This window comes from Xiphias gladius, chromosome 6 (assembly GCF_016859285.1).
Source record: "Xiphias gladius isolate SHS-SW01 ecotype Sanya breed wild chromosome 6, ASM1685928v1, whole genome shotgun sequence".
NCBI classification, from domain to species: domain Eukaryota; kingdom Metazoa; phylum Chordata; class Actinopteri; order Istiophoriformes; family Xiphiidae; genus Xiphias; species Xiphias gladius.
In genome coordinates, this window is record NC_053405.1 from 6,732,900 (window position 1) to 6,754,876 (window position 21,977).

Consider the following 21,977-nt stretch of genomic DNA (forward strand, 5'->3'; position numbering starts at 1 on the left):
TGGACCATCTCAGATATTGGAGACATCGCCGGAGTTGAACTGTATTCTTCGTGGCGCAGAGATGGTCTTCCAATATTTACAATTATACACAGTGCAAAGTTCAGCCATTTAGACACTTGATTATAATTAAAGTTATAATTGTGAAGTCCGGCTGTTTTGGGGTTTTATCTTGGCTCAACACGTCAGGGATGAGTTAGGATATTAATTTGTTTTTAGCAGCAGTTTCCCACAGTTTCTGAAACACCCAGAACTGAGCTGCCACTGCACATGTTAATAGCTTATGGGACATTTTCAAAGCTGTGGTGTGTGTGTATGTGTGTGTGTATCTGTGTGTGTAGATGGATAAAAGCTTATACACATAATTTTAACAACTGGTGTGTGTGTGTGTGTGTGTGTGTTATGAAATACAGCGACCTGATCCTCTTAATTGTGTGTCTGGTGACCCTGATCCACCTAATCAAGGCCACGAGGGGAGGTGTGTGTGTGTGTGTGTGTGTGATGGAAATGGGCTTCTTTGTATTTATGTTATATTAATCTGGCTCTGTACAGATGTATTGTATTTTATATAGTGGTTTATGACTGAATTAAAACATAAACTGACTTCACTCAACCACCGTAAGCTGTTGAGGGTCACAACCCCAAAACCACAGAGTCAATAAAGTAATTAAAAAGAGCGACAAGGTGTCCTGATAGAAAGAAGAAGCAAAAGCAAACAAATTAAGTTATAAGTTTAACTAACACACCCAGCTAATCAGAAACAGAATGTTTTCTCTGTAGCCATATTTTTTAAATGTTTTTTTTATGTAAAGAGTAACAACCCTGGAAATTGAATGCCGACTGGATTATGTTTTCTATTAACATAATGAGGAAATGCTGTTAATTAACGTGTTTGGCAAGTTGCAAAAATGTTGATACTGCACGTAATAGTAAAATGTTCTCTTCGTACTTTTTTATGGTTATGTTCAGGCATCCACAGCTCTTGGTGAAGGTTAGGGGAAGATTGTAGCCGGGAGTTCACAGTGACCTCAGGCACGACCATGTTTATTTGCATTTAACCAAAACCACAATCTTTCCCTGACCTTACCCAAGGTGTTGCCGTTGCCTAAACCTAACCGCAGACGGGAGTCGGGATGTGAACCTGGCACTCTGGTGTCAAAATCCTGTGCTTTGTACTCCCACCATCCACCCTGACCACCTTCCAGCGACGCCGGTGTAGTAGATATATATAGCACTTCATTTATTTTAAAAAAAAACATTGCCTCCAATCCTAATCCAGTCTTGATTTAACCTTGACCTCCCTAAAAAAAAAAAAAAAAAAATAGGATTATTTAATTACCTGATTTTAAAGGGTTAGTTAAAAATTTTGGGAAATACTGTGATTCACTTTCTTTCCGAGAGTGAGATGAGGAGAACAGGTACCACTCTCGTGCGTTAAGTATGGAGCTGGAGTCAGGAGGCGATTAATTTAGCCTAACGCTAGCCCTGTTCGGGACCGTCTCACCCACCGCGCGGGCGATTATGTCCTGGACGGTCCCATGGAAAAGCTCTGGGAAAGGGCTGTGGGCTGCTCTTTAGAGGACATGGGGCAGCATACCAGGCGAACGGTGCCAAACCAACCAGTCAGTCTTCATCCTTAAAGTCTTTTCTCATTTTAAACCAAGAAATACTGTTTGGGGGAGACAGTACCGGACGGGGCTCGCTTAGCATAAAGACTGGAAGCAGGGGGAAACAGCTAGCTTTGCTCTGTCCAACAAATTTAAAAAAATGCTTTCCAGCTTCTCTGAGGCTTGCTGACTAACATGATAGATCTTTTTTTTTTTTGTAATCCACACATACACAGTAATGTAAAACTATCTTTTTTTGTTGTTGTTTTTTTTTTAGATGTTTTTTAGATGTTCCAAACTGTGTACTAAATGCAAAGACATGCAATTGCTGTCAATCTTCTCATCTAACTTTGGCGAAGTAAGCAAATAAGCACATTACCCAAAAATGTCGGCCCCTTCCTATTAACTGATGACAGATTACTAGTGGATCAAAAATACAGACTCGAGGTCAGTGCTGGTCAGGCGTGTTTATCGCACTCTAAAACTGTCCACTTGAGCTCAGCTGCGGCACCTCTCAGCTACAGCTAATAGCTTATCTAACATTCTCCTGCACTGGCGAAATGTTTGATATTTTTGCAAACAAATTCCAGTCGCCGATGGATCAAACCACAATCAGCTTGCACTGTCATTAGGCAGAGATAAACAACTTGTGGAGCAAAAAAAAAACAATCTTCCCATGAACATTAAAAAGGCGTTTTACCAGAGGGGAAATACCAATGATCTGTCTCTAGCCAGAACCCAAACCGGTAAGTATTCTTGTGCCTAGCATACAAGCCAGCAGCATGGCACGATAACACTAGAAAATAACATTTAGGAGAAATTAATTAATTCCAAGTGTCACACAGAGGTAATCAGACAGCTGCTGTCAAGTGTTTTGAATGAATCTCTGTTTTAATAATGTCTTTGATTAAATCTGGGTGTTGCCTAAACCAGAATACTTGGCTCAGGTTCGTGAGTGCTTGGCTCCATTGGAGTTTCACTTTAGCTCCATTTCCGTTAAGGGCAGCTGAGCATATCTCAAGATCACAGATGCAACAGCGGGCAGGAAAGCGCGTCCCCTCTGAAGTGTCTGTAAGTCCGCGCTTCCTATCTCTGAGTGGTTTTGATTCAGCTCTTTGCTGCCAGGCTGGATGGCTTCCTGTCTGGCCTATGGTGCTGTGCGGGCTACCTGTTCGCCTGCTTGGCACACATGCTGAGGTTTTCTCACTTGTCGGGACGGGCTCAGGTATGCTGGGGCTGCCACAAGGAATGCAGGGGGAAAAAAAAGAAAGACTTAATAGAGAGGGAGGGTGTGACAGACGGAAGAAAGTGAGAGCCAGATGCTTTTGATGGGAAAAGGAAACTAATGGGTAAGCAATGTTGTCTTGATGTGGTCTGCATGGCGACCAGTTTAAGCTGTTATACACCATTGAGCCGCAACATTAAAACCGGTGACTGGTTTTGATGTTGTGGCTGATCAGTGAACATCTGCAGTCAAAACCAGAAAACAAGTTTCAAATTAAGCGGATTCACTAATGATTAAGTGCAAAATACCCTGCAGCAGAACAAGGTGCTGCAGCCTTTCTAATGCAGCAGCAGGAGGGCTGTGTGATCTCTCTTTGGAATCATATCCACCATTCAATGAATTTATCCCCATGAATATACATCTGATGTTTCCACGTAATCAATACTGCTGATTTTACCTCATCGGGATTCAAACCGGTCTAACAGGCTTTTAAATGAGTTTTGCCTTGACTACATCCTTGACTCAGAGTTTACAGAAACCAGGCTGAGGCCAGAAGGTTGCTGGTTTGAGTCCCTGAGCTGCTGGTTAAATTTAAGAGGGGAAAAGTGAGAGAGCAGTGGCCAAAAACAGAGGGTTGTAATTGAACTAAGGAGCACTCAGGGTTGATTGTGATGATGATTTTATAACCTGAAGCAGGATTTTACCGGAAAAGAGCTCATGTGACTTTTCCTGGATACATAAATGAGGGATTCGGCGAGGATGAAACAAGAGGTTTTCAAGTCAGATTCATTTTTTTTTTTTTCAGTAGTGTCAACACCCAAATTCATGTCAGCCAGGGGTGAGATACTGTCTGTCCTGTAGCTGCAGATGCTCAAATTTCTTATTGTTTACATTAGAGCCCGACCAATTTACCGGTCGGTTGATTTTATTTGCCAATATTGGCCTATCACAGATATATCTGTATCGGCATATGCTGTATGTTGTCCGACACTTCGGCGATATGACACCTCCGGCAGAGAGCATTCCGAATCCCTGGTTTACAATACTCTCAGCGCTGTCTGCAGCAAGTAGCAGAGTAGGCGTCGCAGCTGAACAGACGGTGTTGTGGAGTCAAGGGGTGTCTTCACGGTAAGTTGCTAGCTGGTTTGTGAAATACATTGCTGGAAATTTTTTCAACGACCCCATCAATTTCCCTTTTCAATATAATTCTAACATATATGTGTGTCTATATCTATATCTATATAGATATAGATAGATAGATAGACATATAGATATATATATGTATATGTATATATGTATATAAATGTATATGTATGTGTGTTTATATATGTATGTGTATATGTATGTATATGTGTATATATGTGTATATATGTATATGTGTATATATGTATGTGTGTGTATGTATGTGTATATATGTATGTGTGTGTATGTATATGTTTATATGTATATATGTTTGTATGTATGTATATATATATATATGTTTGTATGTATGTATATGTATATATATATATGTTTAGATGTATATATATATATGTGTTTAGATGTATATATATATATATATATATATGTTTAGATGTATATATATATATGTTTAGATGTTTATATATGTGTATATGTATGTATATGAATATATATGTGTATATGTATGTATATGAATATATATGTGTATATCTATGTATATGAATATATATGTGTATATGTATGTGTATATATGTGTATATGTATATATGTGTATATATGTGTATATGTATGTGTATATATGTGTATATGTATACATATATATACATATATGTATGTATATGTATATATATGTGTATATGTATATGTATGTGTATGTATATGTGTATATGTATGTGTATATATATGTATGTGTATATATGTATGTATATGTATATACATATACATATTTGTGTATATGTATATATATGTATGTATATGTGTATATGTATGTATATATAGATATATTTATAGAGCGAGAAAGAGAGAGAATATTGGCAATTATATCCATATTTAAATTTTTTACTCCCTAAAATTGATGTTGGCATCAGCCCCATAAATCAAGTGTCAGTCACGCTCTAGTTTACAGCACTGCAGGAAATCATTCCCTGCTGATCAGATCTCCTGTAGGCAGCAATTAAATCTTTACACCTTAGCTCCAGATGTTTAGCCACCACTGATCTCCTCATACTCAGGAAGAGATATTCCATCCTCTCCATCTGCAACTTCTTATGCCGAAAGATTTGGATAATGCGTATGTGCAACCAAGAGGGGGCTCCTCTGAGCTGTTCATCACTATGAGTAGCTGACAAATACGAGCAGGGTCAGCACCGGGGTAGAGAGCCATCATGTTTTCACAAAGCCTTTTTCCTCCTCTTCTCCTCCTTCATCACAACTGCTCATTTGAAATGTTATAAATAAAATAAAAATCATATTTGAAAAATGAGACACGTGCCATCGCACTTCTTGTTGATTGCTCAGAGAGAGCTTAGCTTATCACTGCTGGGCATAAACTATTGCTCTTCATATGTATAACTATGTGTGTGTGTGTGTGTGTGTGTGTGTGTGTGTGTTTCTTTGCTCTTGTAATTCAGCTCTATCTTTGTGATGGAAAATTTCCATTTTAAATCTTGAGAGTAAGAACACTTGTTTTTATGGTCCTCATTTCTTTAAAGGCCTCTTTGAAGATTAAAACTTGGTTTAAGGGTTAAGGTCAGACTTAGATTTATAGTACGGTTACGTAATGGCTTATGTCTTGTGAATCATCATTTTGGAATAGGGCAACAATAGCAATGTTCAGGCTCGTGTACCGCATGTCAATCAAAATTCTCCCATCCAAGTGGATCACCATGGAAAAGACAAGAATAAAGGCAGCTCTGCTTAAACTAGTACTACAAAATGGGGCCAGGCATTCGGGATTAGATGGGTGAGATGAGGGCAAATGGTCAGTCAATTACATAAAATCCAGATATGGTCCGCAACGATGATGGTTGGGCTTGGGTGTCCAAATAAGCGGTTGTCGGAAAGTAAAACTGGGTCTGAAACCCTCTAATGTAGGGATTTTGTAACTTTCCAAACTAGTTCAGTTCAAGGACAACCCTGTCCTAAGGGTTGGTGCCTGTTCTCATATGTATATTAAAGTGTTTGGTGATATTTTAGTTAAAAAACAAAGAAAATATTTAAACTCTCAAGAAGACGCAGCACACACTACCTGTCAAACTAGGGAAGAGGCAACCAATGAGTGATTAGAAATCAGGGGAAACCCTGTTTCTAAACCCGACTACTTTTCACTTGTCACAATCCCTCTCTCTTTCTGTCTCTCACGCTCCCTCTCTCCATTCTAAAATGCTCTTAGCATCATGCTTTTCTCATATCAATGAGGCCTTAGGCACTAGGGAATGAACTATGTCAATGAGGGTCCCCACAAGAGTAGTGCAAACTTTTGTGTGTATGTGTGTGTTTCCCCCTCGGGACGTGGACTTGACTAAATATATGCTGAAGCCTGAGGGCAAAAACAGTGTGAGCAGCCAAATACACCTATAGAAACTGATTTTATTTGACCCAAATCTTTTTATATAACAGCTCTCTTCTCCTCTCCTCTCCTCTCCCCTGTCTTAAAAGCTCAGTTTTGCTTCAAGGCTTTGCTTGGAAGGAGTTTCCACTACTTTGATAACCTCGCTCTCTCACCGCGCAGATAGTTGCCCAAAGGCTGTTCGTTTACCATCACGAAACCCCTTGAGCAAGGCACTTTCCTGAGACAACCTGCTCTCCGTTGAACCTTCTGGTCTTTTAACCTTCTGTAATGCACATCTGTCTGCATGTATTAGCATGTCTGCAAGCTTTCTGCACACGTGTTAATGTACCACCGTGCTCATTTCTGTCTTTCCGAGTAAATTAAGGTTTTATAGCAGGATGCCATCTGCTTCCATTACCCAGCAACCCAGGAATGCAGTAAAGCATATGTGTGTGTGGTAAAAGCCCGGTGTCGTCTGGGTTGGTAAGCAAAACAACAACAAAATGCTAACATTAGCTGCAGCACATGGGCACCCTAAGATGATGCCTGCTATGATATGTAATGCTATGTTGTGGTTCTAAACCCCAACAGAAGAATCGCTCCAATTTGTGCGGGACTCTGAAGCCTTCTGAGACGGTTTTAGAAAAGTGACCTGATCAAAGTTAATGTTGAGAAGAAAAGTTAACAGTGATGTCGATCGAAATCCCACATCTCAATTAAATGACACCTCTCTCCTCACTTGTCCTCTCCAGTCCTATCCCATTCTGGCCGGTGTTGGCAGATTTGACTGACACCAAATCAAAATCTGCCCAATTGTCATAAAGTTGTGCAATATTGGGGACTTTTGTTTTGTTTTTTGATCAATTTGAGAGAGTTCATCTTTGTTAAAGTCTGAAGAGGGGTAAAGTGAATCTCTGACTGCATCTAGACAACATACTTATCAGAGGGGCCATTATCTGGTTTGTCTTGTGGGGCTGGGAAGGATTTTGTCAACCTAGGAGCTTCCATGTTCCACTGCATGGCTGAATTAAAGTGTAGGAAGGAAAATGAAGCCTTTTGAAAACGTGGCTCCGGTCTTTGGTTTTATTAGGTGGTTAAAAATATGGGGGAACCTAAAACCATGGTTACTATATTGAACTAGAACGGCACTCAGTAGAGCGCAAACCTCTGCCAAGGCGAAAAATCCCCTATCTTGCAATGTTAAGGAAAATGATTTTTAAAATGTAACCGGATCCGCACCAAAATGGGTTCTCCCCTGGCCCATGCCCCATCCCTCCACCAAATTTGGTGCAAATCCGTTCAGTGCTTTTTGCTTAAATGCTGACAAACAAACCAACAAAACAAACCAACAATAACATAACCTCCTTGGTGGAGTTGAAAATGATCTCTGTTAAGTCTCTCACATTAAACGAAAGAGTTTTCACTCATATGAGCCGATCGAAGATTTTATAAGGCTTTCATCACAGAGCTTTGACTTTGGAACTGAATGTTGTTCAAAGAAAAAATGTCTGTCATTGCACGTCAACTATTTGAACCTAACCGACTCAGTGTCCTGTCAATCTCTTCTTCTTCTTCCTCGTCTTCTTCTTCCTGAAATTGTGACAGACGAGACACAGCAACAGCGTCCTTGTCAATCCCTAAAATAACTGAAAGAGAGGAAGGACTGATTCAGTAGAATGTAACTTAACATTTTGTCAGGGGAAACCACCAAAATGGTACAACAAGTATCCAAAATTATCACAAACTACCTGCCCAATCAAATAAAAACTAGGCCAGGGGGCTGGAAAACTACCCAATATGGGAACACTAATCCTACCTTATCAGCTCTTTTGATAAACCTTAAGAAATTCATTGCATAAGTTGGTGTTTGAGCAACTGATTGTCAGGAACAGCTGGCATTTAGAATGTACTTATTGCAGGGCTGTTGTATTTGATCGCATTATGTGCTGCTTCAAATTTTCAATAAAAACAAACCTTTTTTTTTTTTTAAAAAGGAGATTTTCTTCAATATGTTAAACACAAAGAGGTGGTGCAGTAGTTCTTCCTGATAACCAGACTGACAGGATTGTGGGAGTCAGACGCGCGGCTCAGTAAAGCAAGTGCGATTAACAGAAGGTGATTTTGTTTGATGGCGTTTGGGAGGAGTGAGGCATCTCATAACAGGCTGGCTGACCTGCACCTGACACCTAGGGGGCCACTGAAGAAATGAGAATGTTAAATGTGTTTCCTGGTTGATTTGCGGGAGGAGTGTGTGCCGGAGCGCTCAAGTTAAGCTCCAGATGTGTAATCCACTCCCTCTAATCCTCTTGTGTTTGTAATAATGCAAAACCTCCCCAATAAGGACTCTGAGAAAAGAAGTACGGTAGTAAATAAGGTGTTATTTCCTGTACTACTGCTGCCAGTCTCTCTCGCTCCCTCTCTCTTTCTCACACACACACACACACACACACACACACACACACACACACACACACACACACACACACACACACACACAGTGCCAATGAAAGATTCATGGAGCAGTGATGATGAAGGCGTCTCCTCTTCTGCTCCACTTACCTTGGTGGACAAATTCTGCCCCCCAACCCACACAGACACACAAACGCACATTCACACACACCAACACACACCAACCCAGGACCTGTTAGAGAAGGAGGAGAGCAGCGATGCACACAGCTGTGGGGTACTTACTCACCCTTAACCTTCCCAGACGTGGGCACACGCGCACACACGCGCACACACGCACACACACATGCACACACACACACACACACACACACACACACACACACATGAAACAGACCAATGCTGCAGACTGCTTTCTAGGCTGTCTGGCGGAGTCAAAAGTGTGTGTGCCCAAGTATGTGTGTGAAAAACATCTTTATTTTTAATTTCCCTCACGGACCTGCGTCTCCCCTAAAGGACGGAAAAAATGTTGGAGATGAGCGAGTCTAACGTGTCTCTCTATATTTTTATTTCTCTACTGTAGAGATTTTTTTTTTTTTTCCCTAAGATTAGGGCACAGGTGCAGGTTGGGTGTGTCATGCTTAGGGATTAGTTATTGGCTAGAGGGTACAAGGAGTCAAAGCCAAAACCTATTCTGGTTTTCTCAGCATTCATCACGTTTCTGTGTTACACCAGGCTGATACGTAACCCCACATGCACAGGTTGCTAAAGATACTTTACCTTTAGTCATTTTGTATTTTCATCTCTTTTCTTTTTCATTTTTGTGTTTATTTTTATAGTTGGAAGGAGGGGAAGGCAGACTAATTGCTTAGGTACATATTTACTCGTACATTACTTGACTATATAGATTTTATGCTACTTGATCATTCTACTCCATTACATTTCAGAGGGAAATATTGAACTTTTTGTTCCACCACGATACTAGTTACATATCAGATTAAGTTTTTACATATAAAACACAAGATTACTCTATAAAATACGATGCATTGTTATAGAAAAACTACCTGACTGCATGAAAAACTGTTAAAATCACCATCTTATTCGAGTACCTTTACAACAGTGAAATGTTTCTTAAATGTTAATGCAATACTGATAATATTCCAGTAAGATATGAGTAGTAAATATAATCTCCTGAATGGTGCCATTTTGCATGAGCACATCTACTTTTGATACTTTAAGTACATTTTTTGCCAATACTTCAATGCGTGACTTTTACTCGTAATGGAGTAGGGTAATAAATACTTAATGCACTGGTCTGAAAGGCACTTAAATTCTTCACTTAAGCAAAAGAAGGTACGGCATCAGAAAAAACACCCCAGTCCTGCATTCAAAATTCTAAATTAAGTAATGGTAAACAAGTATAAACAGTACGGTTCACATTAAAGTGAAGAAGTTCCTCTAAAAGTGTTAGATTATTGATGTGTTAACATGTCAGCAGCGTGTAAGCCGCATGTTGTAAACGGTCCAAGTGGTTCTCTGTCTGACACCTTCATTATTAAACTCTCGCAGTGAATCGTGTTTGCTGTTGTCTTTGATTTTGGGGAAGCTGTTGCTTCGAGATCAGGTTGAAAATTTCCACGGTCCTTTTTACAAGATCGGGAAAAACTGTCAGTAAACATTTATTTTTTTAACTACTATTAACTATAGTTCCTGAAAAGTTTAGCAATTTGATACCAGATACAAAATTTTCATCTGAATAGTTCCATCTGAAAATGTTTGGAGAACAGAGGTAAACAGTTTCCCATAATGGAAACATACTTACAAGTACCTGGCGTTTTGCCTTTAAGACATGCAACTGGGATCCCCTGGCCGGGAATTGGCCATATGTGGTATCTGCCTCAACCTTTTGGCACCGGATACCCAAAGTACCTCATGATTGTATGGAATTTACAATGACTTGCATCTACAGGTGCTTATTAATACAACAGTTCTTCAATATTGAATAAATATATATTTTCCATAGTCATGCTTTATATTGCATCTTCTAGACGGTACTTTGAGCTTAATACTGCTGAAAATGATCCCGTGCTGATGTTTAGCAGGTATTTTCTTCACCGTCTTGGTGTTGAGGCTGGTTTGGTTTGTCGGTGATGGTCAAGAGACATGTTCAATTACTGATTTGTGTAAAATAAATATAAATTAAATCCACTAATGACACTTTGTTGTTTCCCCACCGTGGCAGGTGAACATCTGAGGATGTGTCCTCAGGGTCCGACCTGCTGCACCAGCGCCATGGAGGAGAATCTGGCCGGTCTGACCGCCCGAGAGACCGAGGGACTGATCAGAGAGGCCGGCAGGTCACTGCAGGCTGCCTTCAACGCTCTCCACAGGAGCTTCGACAGTAAGTAGGGTGTGTGTTTGTGGATATATGTGTGTGTATTTAAGACGCTCATTACTGACTGAGCTCAATAGCAGAGCTTCTGCAGTGACCCCAGGGGAGCGTGACATTTGTATATTGTGTATTTGTGAGTTTGTGTTTGGTACAAGCCCAGGCTGTGCTCAAAGCCCGATCCTGCAGCTTCAGTAGTGATGATGTGTGTGTGTGTGTGTGTGTGTGTGTGTGTGTGTGTGTGTGTGAAGATGTGTGTGTGTGTGAGGATGTGTGTGTGTCCTGTGCGTCAAGGGGACCCCTGAGTGAGTGTTATAATGAGAGCGGAGTCAGCCAGACACAATGAAATGTGATAAGCTTATCCCCTGATCTTGAAGGGTTACACACACACACACTCACATGCACACACACACACACACACACACACACACACTTGTGTACGTTCGTACACACACACACACACACACTCACAAACAGAGGGGTGTCCCCCTGAGGCAGTGGCTGGTTCAGCTAATGAGCAGTTGACCCACTGAGGAGCCGAGTCTGCAGATGACTGCACATCAGAGAAAGAGCGTGATTGGAGGGAGGAAGAAAAGAAGTGCCGCTGATAACAATAGGGAGACAGACGAATGCAGCAAGTGCGAGATGTGTCATTAGTACCGAGGAGAAACAGTGAATCAAAATAAAAAAATAAAGAAAGAAGAGAGCAGCAGGAGGAGGAGGAGTAGTCGGAGGAGGAGAAGGGCAGTATCATTAGTCTGAAGGCAGCAGTCCACCTCAGTAGCAATAATGTGGCTGTCCATCTGGTTGTGGTTAGAACAGGCCGGTACTGGTCCACAGCCTTTGAAGAAGGAGGGAAAAGCCCGGACCTATATACGGCGGCGGCAGCTCGCCGACTCCCTTATTCTCTCTGTTTGACCTCTTTATCGCTTTGAATCCATCTGGCTGTGGAGAAAAATTGCAAAGGAACCTTAAAAATGTTAAATAAATAAGTGTGAGTTAGATTTGCTCATCAGCTGGATTGAAAAGAGAGTAAATCAGCATCACGGCTGAAATAAACACACTTACAAGAATTTCATCAGAATAGTAATAGTAAACTGTTTCGATTCTTTATCATCTTGACAAAAAATAAATTCAAATGGCTATATTCAAATGCTGTACAACCTCACATGGATTAGTTTGGATAAGCAGGATAATGATGGACAGAAATCTTAACTCTCAGTACAATCAAAGTCATTTTCAATCTAACTCCTTATTCAGTCTATATTCCACAAATGTACCATTTATTCCATTGAATATTTGTTGCTATTTATTGGAAAATGTGTCTGCAAAATAAAATTACACTTGAAACTGCATTAATCAGTATTTTCATGTTAACAGCGGCTTAAATGATGGAGTCGCCCATAGTGACAAACCCACAAAGAACTATTCACTCGGACTCTGCAGGTCATTTCAGCTCATTGTTTTGGTTTCATGGCCTGCAACTCTCTTGTTTTGGTTCAGGCTCTCCATTTCCATTAGTGACATTTACAGAGGCAGCGGGCAGCTCTATTTCAGTGAAAAAGAAATGCACTGTAACTTCCCCTGCCCAGCACCAACCTTGCAAACAAGGTTAGCCACTAGCTGGGGAACATTTAGCAGCTAAGGAGCCTGATGTTTTCCTGAGAAGTTGGTGAGGAGCAAAAACAGAGCTAAAAGCAGAGTGAATATTGGACTTACGGTAGTCACGTGGCCAGAAGCAAGACTCCGAAACGAACGCTAATGTCGCTCCGTGTCTGCGGGATGTTTACAGAGGCGACTGCTAACATGCTAACATGTTAGTTACAGCCATATCATGGCGTCGCGAGGCTGGGATATGTTAAACGTGAGCATGATCTTCAGCTTGTGCTGCTTTAAGTTTTAACACTCAGCTTCTCTAATTCAGCTCATTATAATTTACCAAAAGAGGTCAAACTAAGCGCAGCTTCTCTTCCCCCGTCCTCCCTCTACTCTTATTTCTCTGCTTGTCACCGCTTCTTCTTCTGCCTTTCCTGTGTCCCTTCCTTTTTCTCTCGTCTCTCCTCCTCCAGCCTATTTCACTGAGCTGCACAGTCATTCCGAGCGCTCCCTCCAGGAGGCGCTGTCTCCGCTCGGCCCTCTGTACTCCCAGAACACCCGTCTGTATGGCGATCTCTACACCGACCTGCGACAGTACTACCGGGGCTCTGCTCTCAACCTGGACGAGACCCTGTCTGAGTTCTGGTCCCGCCTTTTGGAGCGCACATTTAAAACCTCTGCCCCCACAGAGGTGAGTACAGATATTGACAGAGATTGAGAGGTTGATGAAAAGAGCCATTGTATGAATTAAAAAAAAAAGTTGTTATAGTAAAGCAGAAATGAAAGCACTGATTGAGGAAGTGATATGAGAGGGCAGAGGAGAGGCTTCGTCACAGTCTCAGTCTTATTTTTTATTGTTAAATAATACGTTAATAACAAATTATACTGAGTCATACCAAAAGTTGAAATGCAGTCCCTGTTTCCGTTCTGGCTAATAAAGAAATAGCTGCTCGGTGCAAGGAGCTGATAAACTTTCCATTTTTTGATCCCTGGCCCTTACTCTATTTTTCCATCTATTATTACTCTTAAACACATACTGATTTGAATTCATCTGATTTGGAGGAAAGGTATTTTTAAAATTATTTTTAATACCATACTTCTGCGTCGTGTCCACCACTGTCACCTCTGTCTAGCAGGTCAGCCTATCGGAGGACTACCTTGAATGTGTTGCCAAGCAACAGGAGACGCTGCGGCCTTTTGGAGACGTCCCCCGGGACATGAAGGCAAAGGTGATCCGGGCTTTTGTCACAGCCCGGTCGTTTGTCCAGGGTCTGATAGTCAGCGGAGAGGTGATCAGGAAAGTCTCTCAGGTGAGTGTGTGTGTGTGTGTGTGTGTGTGTGTGTGTGTGTGTGCGTGTGTGTGTGTGTGTGTGTGTGTGTGTGTAGGACAGACACAGGAAGAGATGCAGCGGGGCAGAGAGAGAGAGACAGGGTGTGTTGGTTTGAGAGAAACTGAGAGGTCAGGATTCAGTGTTTGTTTTGTAGTGAGAGAGCATCATCTCTTTGTGTGTGTGCGTGTGTGTGTGTGTGTGTGTGCGTGTGCGTGTGTGTGACTCAGGCCTGTGGGGCTGAGTCCAAGGAAAGCAGATATGATGGATGTGTTGTCATCCCACCTTAACTGTCAGAGAAAAATGTCTCCACCCCAAAAGTGAAAGACAGAGATCATCAAAAATCAAGTGTCAGACTCTGCCATCAGAACAAAGCTCTCATTTGGAGGAAGTACAATGCTGTTGTCAAATTATTGGTGTGAGGATGTTTTCTTCTGCTCTCAAAGGAGTCTCTCCCAAACCCTCAGATACTCCGTGTGCCTGGTAATCATGTACTGTTCAAAGACGGACAAAGGGGTTTATCACTGCCTTGTTGCTCGGGCTTTGTCCCCTATAATGTTACAATACTGCCCTCTACGGGCCTGTCTTTTCCTGGAGATAATTTTGCTCTGTTACGCGTGGCCCCTCGTGGAGTAAATTCCCCGCTGAAAAGGAGAGAGGAAGAGCTTAACAGCCACTCCGCAGCGAAAAGGTTTCAATGGGGACACGTCTACATTTCCCATAAACACGCAATAGAGGGTGAAGGGACGAAACGGGACTCTTGCAATCATCCTAAACGACTCTGGATACATAAATGTTCATAAATGAGTTTTCTGATTTATGTACACCTGCGCCAGGTTTCTCTGAGTCCAGAGTGCACGAAGGCCCTGATGAAGCTGGTTTACTGCCCTCACTGTCGCGGCCTGGCCTCCGTCAAACCTTGCTCCAGCTACTGCTCCAACGTCATGAAGGGATGCCTGGCCAACCAAGCCGACCTGGACCCCGAGTGGCAAAACCTTATAGGTAAGATTCAGGCGGAGGAGCGAGACATTGCGGAGTAAATCTAGAGATGTTCCAGATGTTATTAGTCTGAGCGGGTCCCGGGACCAGACATTGGGCGTCCATCTAAGAACCACCCGTACAGAGGTCCAGATCTATTGTAGCAGTCATGTAGAGTCTGTCTTTATTAACAGGGGGAAAACATAAAAGGTTTAAGAGTTAAAATGCCTTAATCTAATTTAGTTTAGAAGTGAACTAAGATTAAAACATATATCCAAGCAAACATCATGCAAAATAAATACTCTGTTCACCATAGAATCTTCATGGCGTGTCACGCTAGTGAGAATTTCTTCAGATTCCATGACTTTTATGGCATACCTCAGCACAGCAGCTTACAGCAGTTGTTAGGAAAATCCTCCCGCTCCAGCAGCTGCCTCGGGCTCTTTACGCATTGCTCTGTACATCATCTCCTGTTGCGCCCGGCAGTGTAAAAACCCCCTTATATCTCTGTGACTGTCTCATAACCACCTCTCATATAAGTCATGGGCTGCTTCGCTCTATGAAGAGGTCACTTGGCGTCTAGCTCCACGTAGCCCGAACTATTCCCTCTCTGTTTTCTGTCTCAGTACGGCGCTGCTCCGACTCTCGTTGACAGCCCTATTATTAATATTTTCTAATTGTGTCAGTTCCTGCAACAGCACGCCGTACTGACACTGCTCTGTTTGTTTGCCGATTTCCAACAGCATGTGGTGAAACTCTGCAGTGTAAATGTCGTCTTTTTACTCCCTGGTAACCCTTTGGTGAATGAAACTTGCGCACGAACAGAGCGGCTCCCGGCCTCCTCGTGAACGGGTCCTGTTCATCGGGGCTGAGACGCGCGGTTGTGCGACGCGTTTGTTCAGTTAATAGAGAGGGTTTGGTGAAATCTGACGTGGAACGCTTGAACGGGCAGACCTCTCAGAAAAAAGTAAGAGTAATTTAGGGTAAGAATGCTAAAATGCTCTTGCGTGAGGCCCGCTGCCTCCCCGTGCCCAGTGTAAGTTAGAATCTTATGTAGATCAGATATTGGTATCGACATGAGTAACCAAACATGCATTTGAACGACGTATCGTCCGTATCTGATAACGTGATCGATAAAACCCTTGGATACTCGATGACGTTTGGCTGTTTCAAAGTCGGTGTGTGAAATGAATGCAGTAACAGCTTCAGGTATCATGTTCCAAAATGTCTTTAAATGACTGTAATTTTCTTTATACTAATAGTTTTGGTTTTCAGTATCACTTACAATAACAATAATAATAATAATGATAATAATAATAATAAAGAGAACACTGGTGACTTTGACTGTTGTGTGATCATAAAATGCACAGTTTATATACTGCTAAACTGTGATTTTGTCACTTTGGAGCAAATCAAGTTTTTTTTGCCAGAACAAAACCCCCCCCAACAGGGTTGGCCGGGGTCCGAGTTCATCAGAAAAGATCTTCTCTTCTCTCTTCCTCCTTGCTCTGTTCAGACACCATGATCCAGGTGGTGTCTAGCTTCAGCACAGAGCCCAGTCTCGACGTGGTTCTCTCCTCAATCCCTGCCCGAATCTATGAGGCTGTGCACTACCAGCAGGAAAACTTGGACACTTTCACAGCAAAAGTAGGACATTTCACTTTGTCTCATCGCTTATTCTGATTGCATACAAACAGCCTCGCAAATTTCCCCGGGAGCGTTTTATCTCCACCGAGATGCCAGCTCATGCTTGTGTCTGCCGCCCTGCACCCACTGAATTATTTGTCAGACCCGTCACCTCTTTATCAGTTTCCCTGGTTGAATTCGAGTCCCAGGTCAAAGATCTTTGAGGAATATGCAAAACCATCCACAGACAAAACTGTTATCCTCAAGAAGCGCTTACCATGAGGTTACCTGAGGTAGAGCTCAACGCTGTGCTTAAATGCTAATGAGCTCTAACCTTTCAGCTCGAAGTTTCATTCATATGTCCTTCAGATGAGGCTAGGCAACATTATTATTTAGCTAGGTTCCCGTAATTTACCAGATGTCCTCTTTCTGTATGTATATGTCGATGTCCATTAGTGGACAAGTAGCGGGTACAGCAATAAACAACCTCGCCCCTTGTTTTCTGTTCTCACACCTGGTAAGGTGTAGTTTATTTTCAGTCTCTGTCAGTTCACATGCTAAATCAAGTGTAATGAGACACTAAATGTCCCAGTTACAGTGTCACTGCAAACAATACGAATGTTTCATCCTCGATTACATTGGACGTGAGAGAGAGCAAACAGGAATGCAGTCATTCTTATAGTCTGGACATCCTGTCAATGGCGACATCTAGTGGATCGATCTAGCACTCACCAATGTTGTAATACAGGCCAGTAAATCCTACAGCTGTGTTTTTTTAGTGAGGCGATATAAGATTTTGAACTTTTCAAAATCCCTACTCGCGTTCACAGCCTCCAGTACGCGCGCGCTGAATGGCATCCGTGCGTCCGTGTGTTTTTCCATGTGCGCAGGTGTACCAGACGTGCGGAACTCCGGGCGAACCGGGGACAGGGGGTCCCGCCCTTCACGAGCAGAGGAGGAAGAGCGGCTCCCTGACCGCCTCAGAGTACAAACCCTCCCCGACTGCTGGAGTCAGACTGGAGATGCAGGTGTGTACATGTACATACGCAGCACGGTGAAAGTCAAGAGAGGATGCTTCCAAAAATAATAGTATGAATGGTTTCTATTTATCAATGAACTTCGTACAAAGTGCAGGTTTTCTGATGCTGCTTATATTTTGAAAATGTATTAAATGTGATTAAAACACATATGACTTGACTGGTTTTGGATTATAAATCCAAACTATAGGATCTCGGACATGACTTGGGACTTGAAACTTACCTGCGAATTACAAAACACATCTGGATCTTCCTGTCCTCAGGTGTCAGACCTCTCCAGTAAGCTGAGGGAGATGCGACAGTACTGGACCCAGCTCCCCGTGGCACTTTGCAGCAAACTGGCAGCAGGCGGCGCTGGCCAGGATAAATGCTGGAATGGCATCACCAAAGCCAGGTGAGCGAGAAAAACCGGGAAAAACATCAGTGATCAGTCACTAGCTTTGAAATTGACTTCAAGTCCTCACACAGCCCAGTTGAATCTAACCTACTGCATCTTGGCATTCAAATTCCCTTTATATCCAGACTATGTTTTAGATATCATTCAACTTGAATACATTTATCCTCAAGGTTACAATTTACTGTCTCCCTTGTTGCCTACACAGACGTTCATACATTCAGGTCTTTCAGTCCTGGATTTTATGTGTTGTTTTTTTTTAAAATCCACTCCACTTGTAGGAAGGAAGTTAGATGCCGGTCTTACAACCAAGTGAAATGCTCTTAACCATTCTTCGGTCCTTCGTCATTACAACAGACTGTAGAGTGCTGAGTGAAACACTTTTACAAGGTCTGAAGTCTGTTCCGCTCGAGTTGCATTCACGCAGCACAGAAACAAGGTTCCTTTGCGAAAAGAGAACTTGTGTTCTTTAATGCTCAAAGGCTGAAAGAGGCTTCTGAATGGAAGAGAATAACGGGAAGAGGAGAAGCGACGACCAGCCTGCAATAAAGTTGCTATGATACAGGCCAGTTCTCTCCTTGTTGAAGGCCGTTTGTATCCTTTGTGGCGTAACAAAGAGACGACAGGCTGTTTCTTCTCGGACAAGCTGAAAACGGTAGTGTATGGAAATTTATTCTGAGGCCTTGTGAGTTAACTTTTCTCCCACACGGAAAATTCACATCCTGCAGCACAAGCATTCGTGGCCACACAAACGCACGCGCCCCTGTTGTTTGTTCCAGCCTCCCTCAGTCCATGTATAAATGGATTATAGAGCAATTTGATGCCGTGGTGATAGGAATACGTGTTACCCAGCCCCCTCGAGGTGGCTACGGCGACATCTAGTGGTTTTCCCGGAGAGCTCAACAGATGTCACACAAAAAATTACCGATCAAATAAATGCTTCTTGAGTTTAATATGAAATAAAGGCTAGGAGTATGGAGTTTAACATTTTAAGCAGTTCCACGAAAACAAATTAAGTCCCACCTCAAAGTAAATAGTCCGTGTGTGTCTGTGCACAGTATGAGTTCTGGTACCTCTATATTTGTGAGGACCAGGAGTTTTTAAACCCCGTGTGAGGACATTTTGGATCAGTCCTCGCTTATTCAAAGGGCTGATTGGGAGTTAAAGCAGTTAAAGGTTTTAAGGTTACGTGTAGAATTAGGTTTTGTTTAGGATTATGTTGAGGACAGGGCTGGTCAATAATTCAATAATATCGTGTATCTACTTTCGGTGGAATTGTATCATGACGATATGATGGTATCATGTTATTATCTTACAAAATCATGTTGTCCACATTAACCATTAGAAACAACAAAACGTAGCTACTGCAGATTATTATTTCTGTTATTTTTGCCAAACCTTATTGATATAAATGGTGGGGGGTATAAAAATAGAAACAGCTGTCACTATAACGCAATATAAGCTGCAGCCTCCAGTTTCAGTTTCAACCGAAAACTGAACATTAAAACTGTCAGGAAGGGGGAGATTTAGCCTGGTGTACCTAATAAACGGACAATTGAGCTTACAGCTGTGATGGGTAAGGTTAGATTTAGGGGCTAGGGGAAGCATTTTGTCCGTGAGGTTCCACACTAATACTAAAATACATCGGTGTGAGGGTGTGTGTGTGTGTGTGTTTGCTTGTATGGGCGGTATAACCTGGTCTATCTGCTGACCAGGCGCTCTCAGCACAAAATGCCGCATCTAATTTGCAAAATTAGGCACAGCTGTGCAGATTTACTGACTCAGTTTGTAAGTAAACAAATATTCAAATGGAGCCTTGCCTCAAAAAGAATCACCATCTTATTTACCAGATCTTCTCCCCCGTACTGAAGTTTTTTTTTTTTGCCACACATCCCTTCCCTGTGCTTTCCGTCCTCCAAACAGATATCTTCCAGAGGTGATGGGTGATGGATTGGCCAATCAGATCAACAATCCAGAGGTGGAGCTTGACATCACGAAGCCAGACATGACGATCCGGCAGCAGATCATGCAACTCAAAATTATGAGCAACAGGCTGAAAAACGCACTGGATGGCAACGACGTGGACTTCCAGGATGCTAGTGGGTCTTTTTTCTAATATTTGTACTGTTAAAAGTACTTTCCAGTGTTAATATTTTACGCATGAGGCACCTTATCCATTCAGTTACGTTTCTCCCTTTCACAAACTTCGCAGTCTCACACATGAATGCACGTGCACCACGGTTTGATCGTATTTAATTATCCGATTCTCTGTGTTAAACCGGAGTTGATGACAACTGGGAACTGAGGACTAAATACTTCCAACTAAGGACTAATAGACTTAATTAAAACATTGATTCCATTCATGAAGGTCAAATTGTCCTCAATCAGTAATTTCTCAATAATTACCTTACTTACAAACTGAAAACTGGGAGCTTTAGGGAGCAATTGAAGGGGATGTCTTTCTTTAAATAAAACAAAATTAAAATTCATGTCCTTTCCATTGGATTTATTTTCTAAATAAAGTAATCAATCATTTCCCCCTAAAAATCTGATTTCTGCGTCTCTCCCATGATCTGCCTAGGTGACGACATCAGTGGCTCAGGAAGCGGGATGTGCGTAGGTGGACAGTGTTCTCGGAGCAGACCGGGATTGTACGCCTACTCGCCAGACAACAACCGAGTCAGAGGCGCAGCCACGTCTCCATCCCACCTCTGTCCCCACCCGCTCCTGCTCCCACTGGTCATCCTGCTGCTTCAGCGATGAGGGACCGCCGCTGCCCCCATTCAGACTCTGAGGTCTACAGCAGGGCTGAACTATGGGACAGACAAAAAGGGGTTTTTTTTGGGGGGGGGGGGGTTGGGGGTTGGGGGGAGGGGGGTTGGTTGGAAGGTAACATTGCCAAAAAATTGAAACAGACATTTTGGGGAGTAAATGGACAAGATTTTCTTTGACCAAGAGGAGCAAAAATTGACAGTGACAATATTCTTTATTTTTGTTTTGCTCAGTTTTAATATGTCTTAGTTTGAGTGTGATTCAGTTTGTTGAGCTGGTGTCAGTGGATTCTTGGGATGAGGATTATGAAAGAAGAAGAACACAAAGAGGAGAATGATGACCTTACGGTGATGAAGATAATGATGAGGATATTGATAACGGTTAATTGACTTTCTATCACGTCCATTTAGCTCCATTGTCCAGTCAGCAGGCGGCACAGCTCAGTGAAAAATGTTTAGTGCCCTGACATGTGGTGCGTTCAACAATACTTTTTTATTTTATGTTATTTTTTGATTCGAGCTCGTCTACTTTAACAAACATTGTGTAAGCTGTAAATGTTTGTGTACATTAGCTAAAAGACTGGCACCATATTCAGCCATGAATGTACAGTATAATACTATATTGGCAATGAATCCCCCATAATCTGTGATGTAGTTGTCCAGATGTTTTCGATGTGTGTTGGCATAATCAGATACATTCAGTACGATTCGTTTGAAATATTGCAGATAAATGATCACGTTCCTGAAATGTACAAGATGTTGTGATTGCGAGATTTTACCTCACTTTTACTATATACCCAACCATTTCAAAAGAAACAGGGAACGACCACTTTCTATCAACTCATCACCTTTGTAAAGAAATGAGCAGTCTCATCAAAGCCTCTATAAACAAGCACAGACTAGCAGTTTCCTTAAGTCCTGTAAAAGTACATTGAACATTTGTGACAACACTCTCACCAGGTTTTGTAACTGCATAATGTTAAGAAAATGCATCACTATAAAAAAAAACAAAAAACAAAACACAAGGTTTTCAGTTTTTGTACATACAGCACAGGATATTTGCAGAATACTGACAACATGTATACGTTAGCCTGGTGATATATCACTTACTC

The 21,977-nt window shown here is 42.0% G+C and overlaps 1 protein-coding gene across 1 annotated transcript in view; it reads left to right on the plus strand.

Moving 5' to 3' along the window:
* LOC120791018 (glypican-1-like) overlaps positions 1–20,906 on the plus strand; it is a 40,060-nt gene extending 19,154 nt beyond the window's left edge. The window contains exons 2-10 of the mRNA XM_040129109.1: positions 10,989–11,147; positions 13,205–13,422; positions 13,868–14,041; positions 14,896–15,061; positions 16,554–16,684; positions 17,554–17,691; positions 17,964–18,094; positions 20,018–20,193; positions 20,676–20,906. Of these exons, the coding sequence (XP_039985043.1) occupies positions 10,989–11,147; positions 13,205–13,422; positions 13,868–14,041; positions 14,896–15,061; positions 16,554–16,684; positions 17,554–17,691; positions 17,964–18,094; positions 20,018–20,193; positions 20,676–20,857 (1,475 nt within the window). The 3' untranslated portion in view covers positions 20,858–20,906. The remainder of the gene's footprint in view (positions 1–10,988; positions 11,148–13,204; positions 13,423–13,867; positions 14,042–14,895; positions 15,062–16,553; positions 16,685–17,553; positions 17,692–17,963; positions 18,095–20,017; positions 20,194–20,675) is intronic.
* The last annotated feature ends 1,071 nt before the right edge of the window (positions 20,907–21,977 follow it).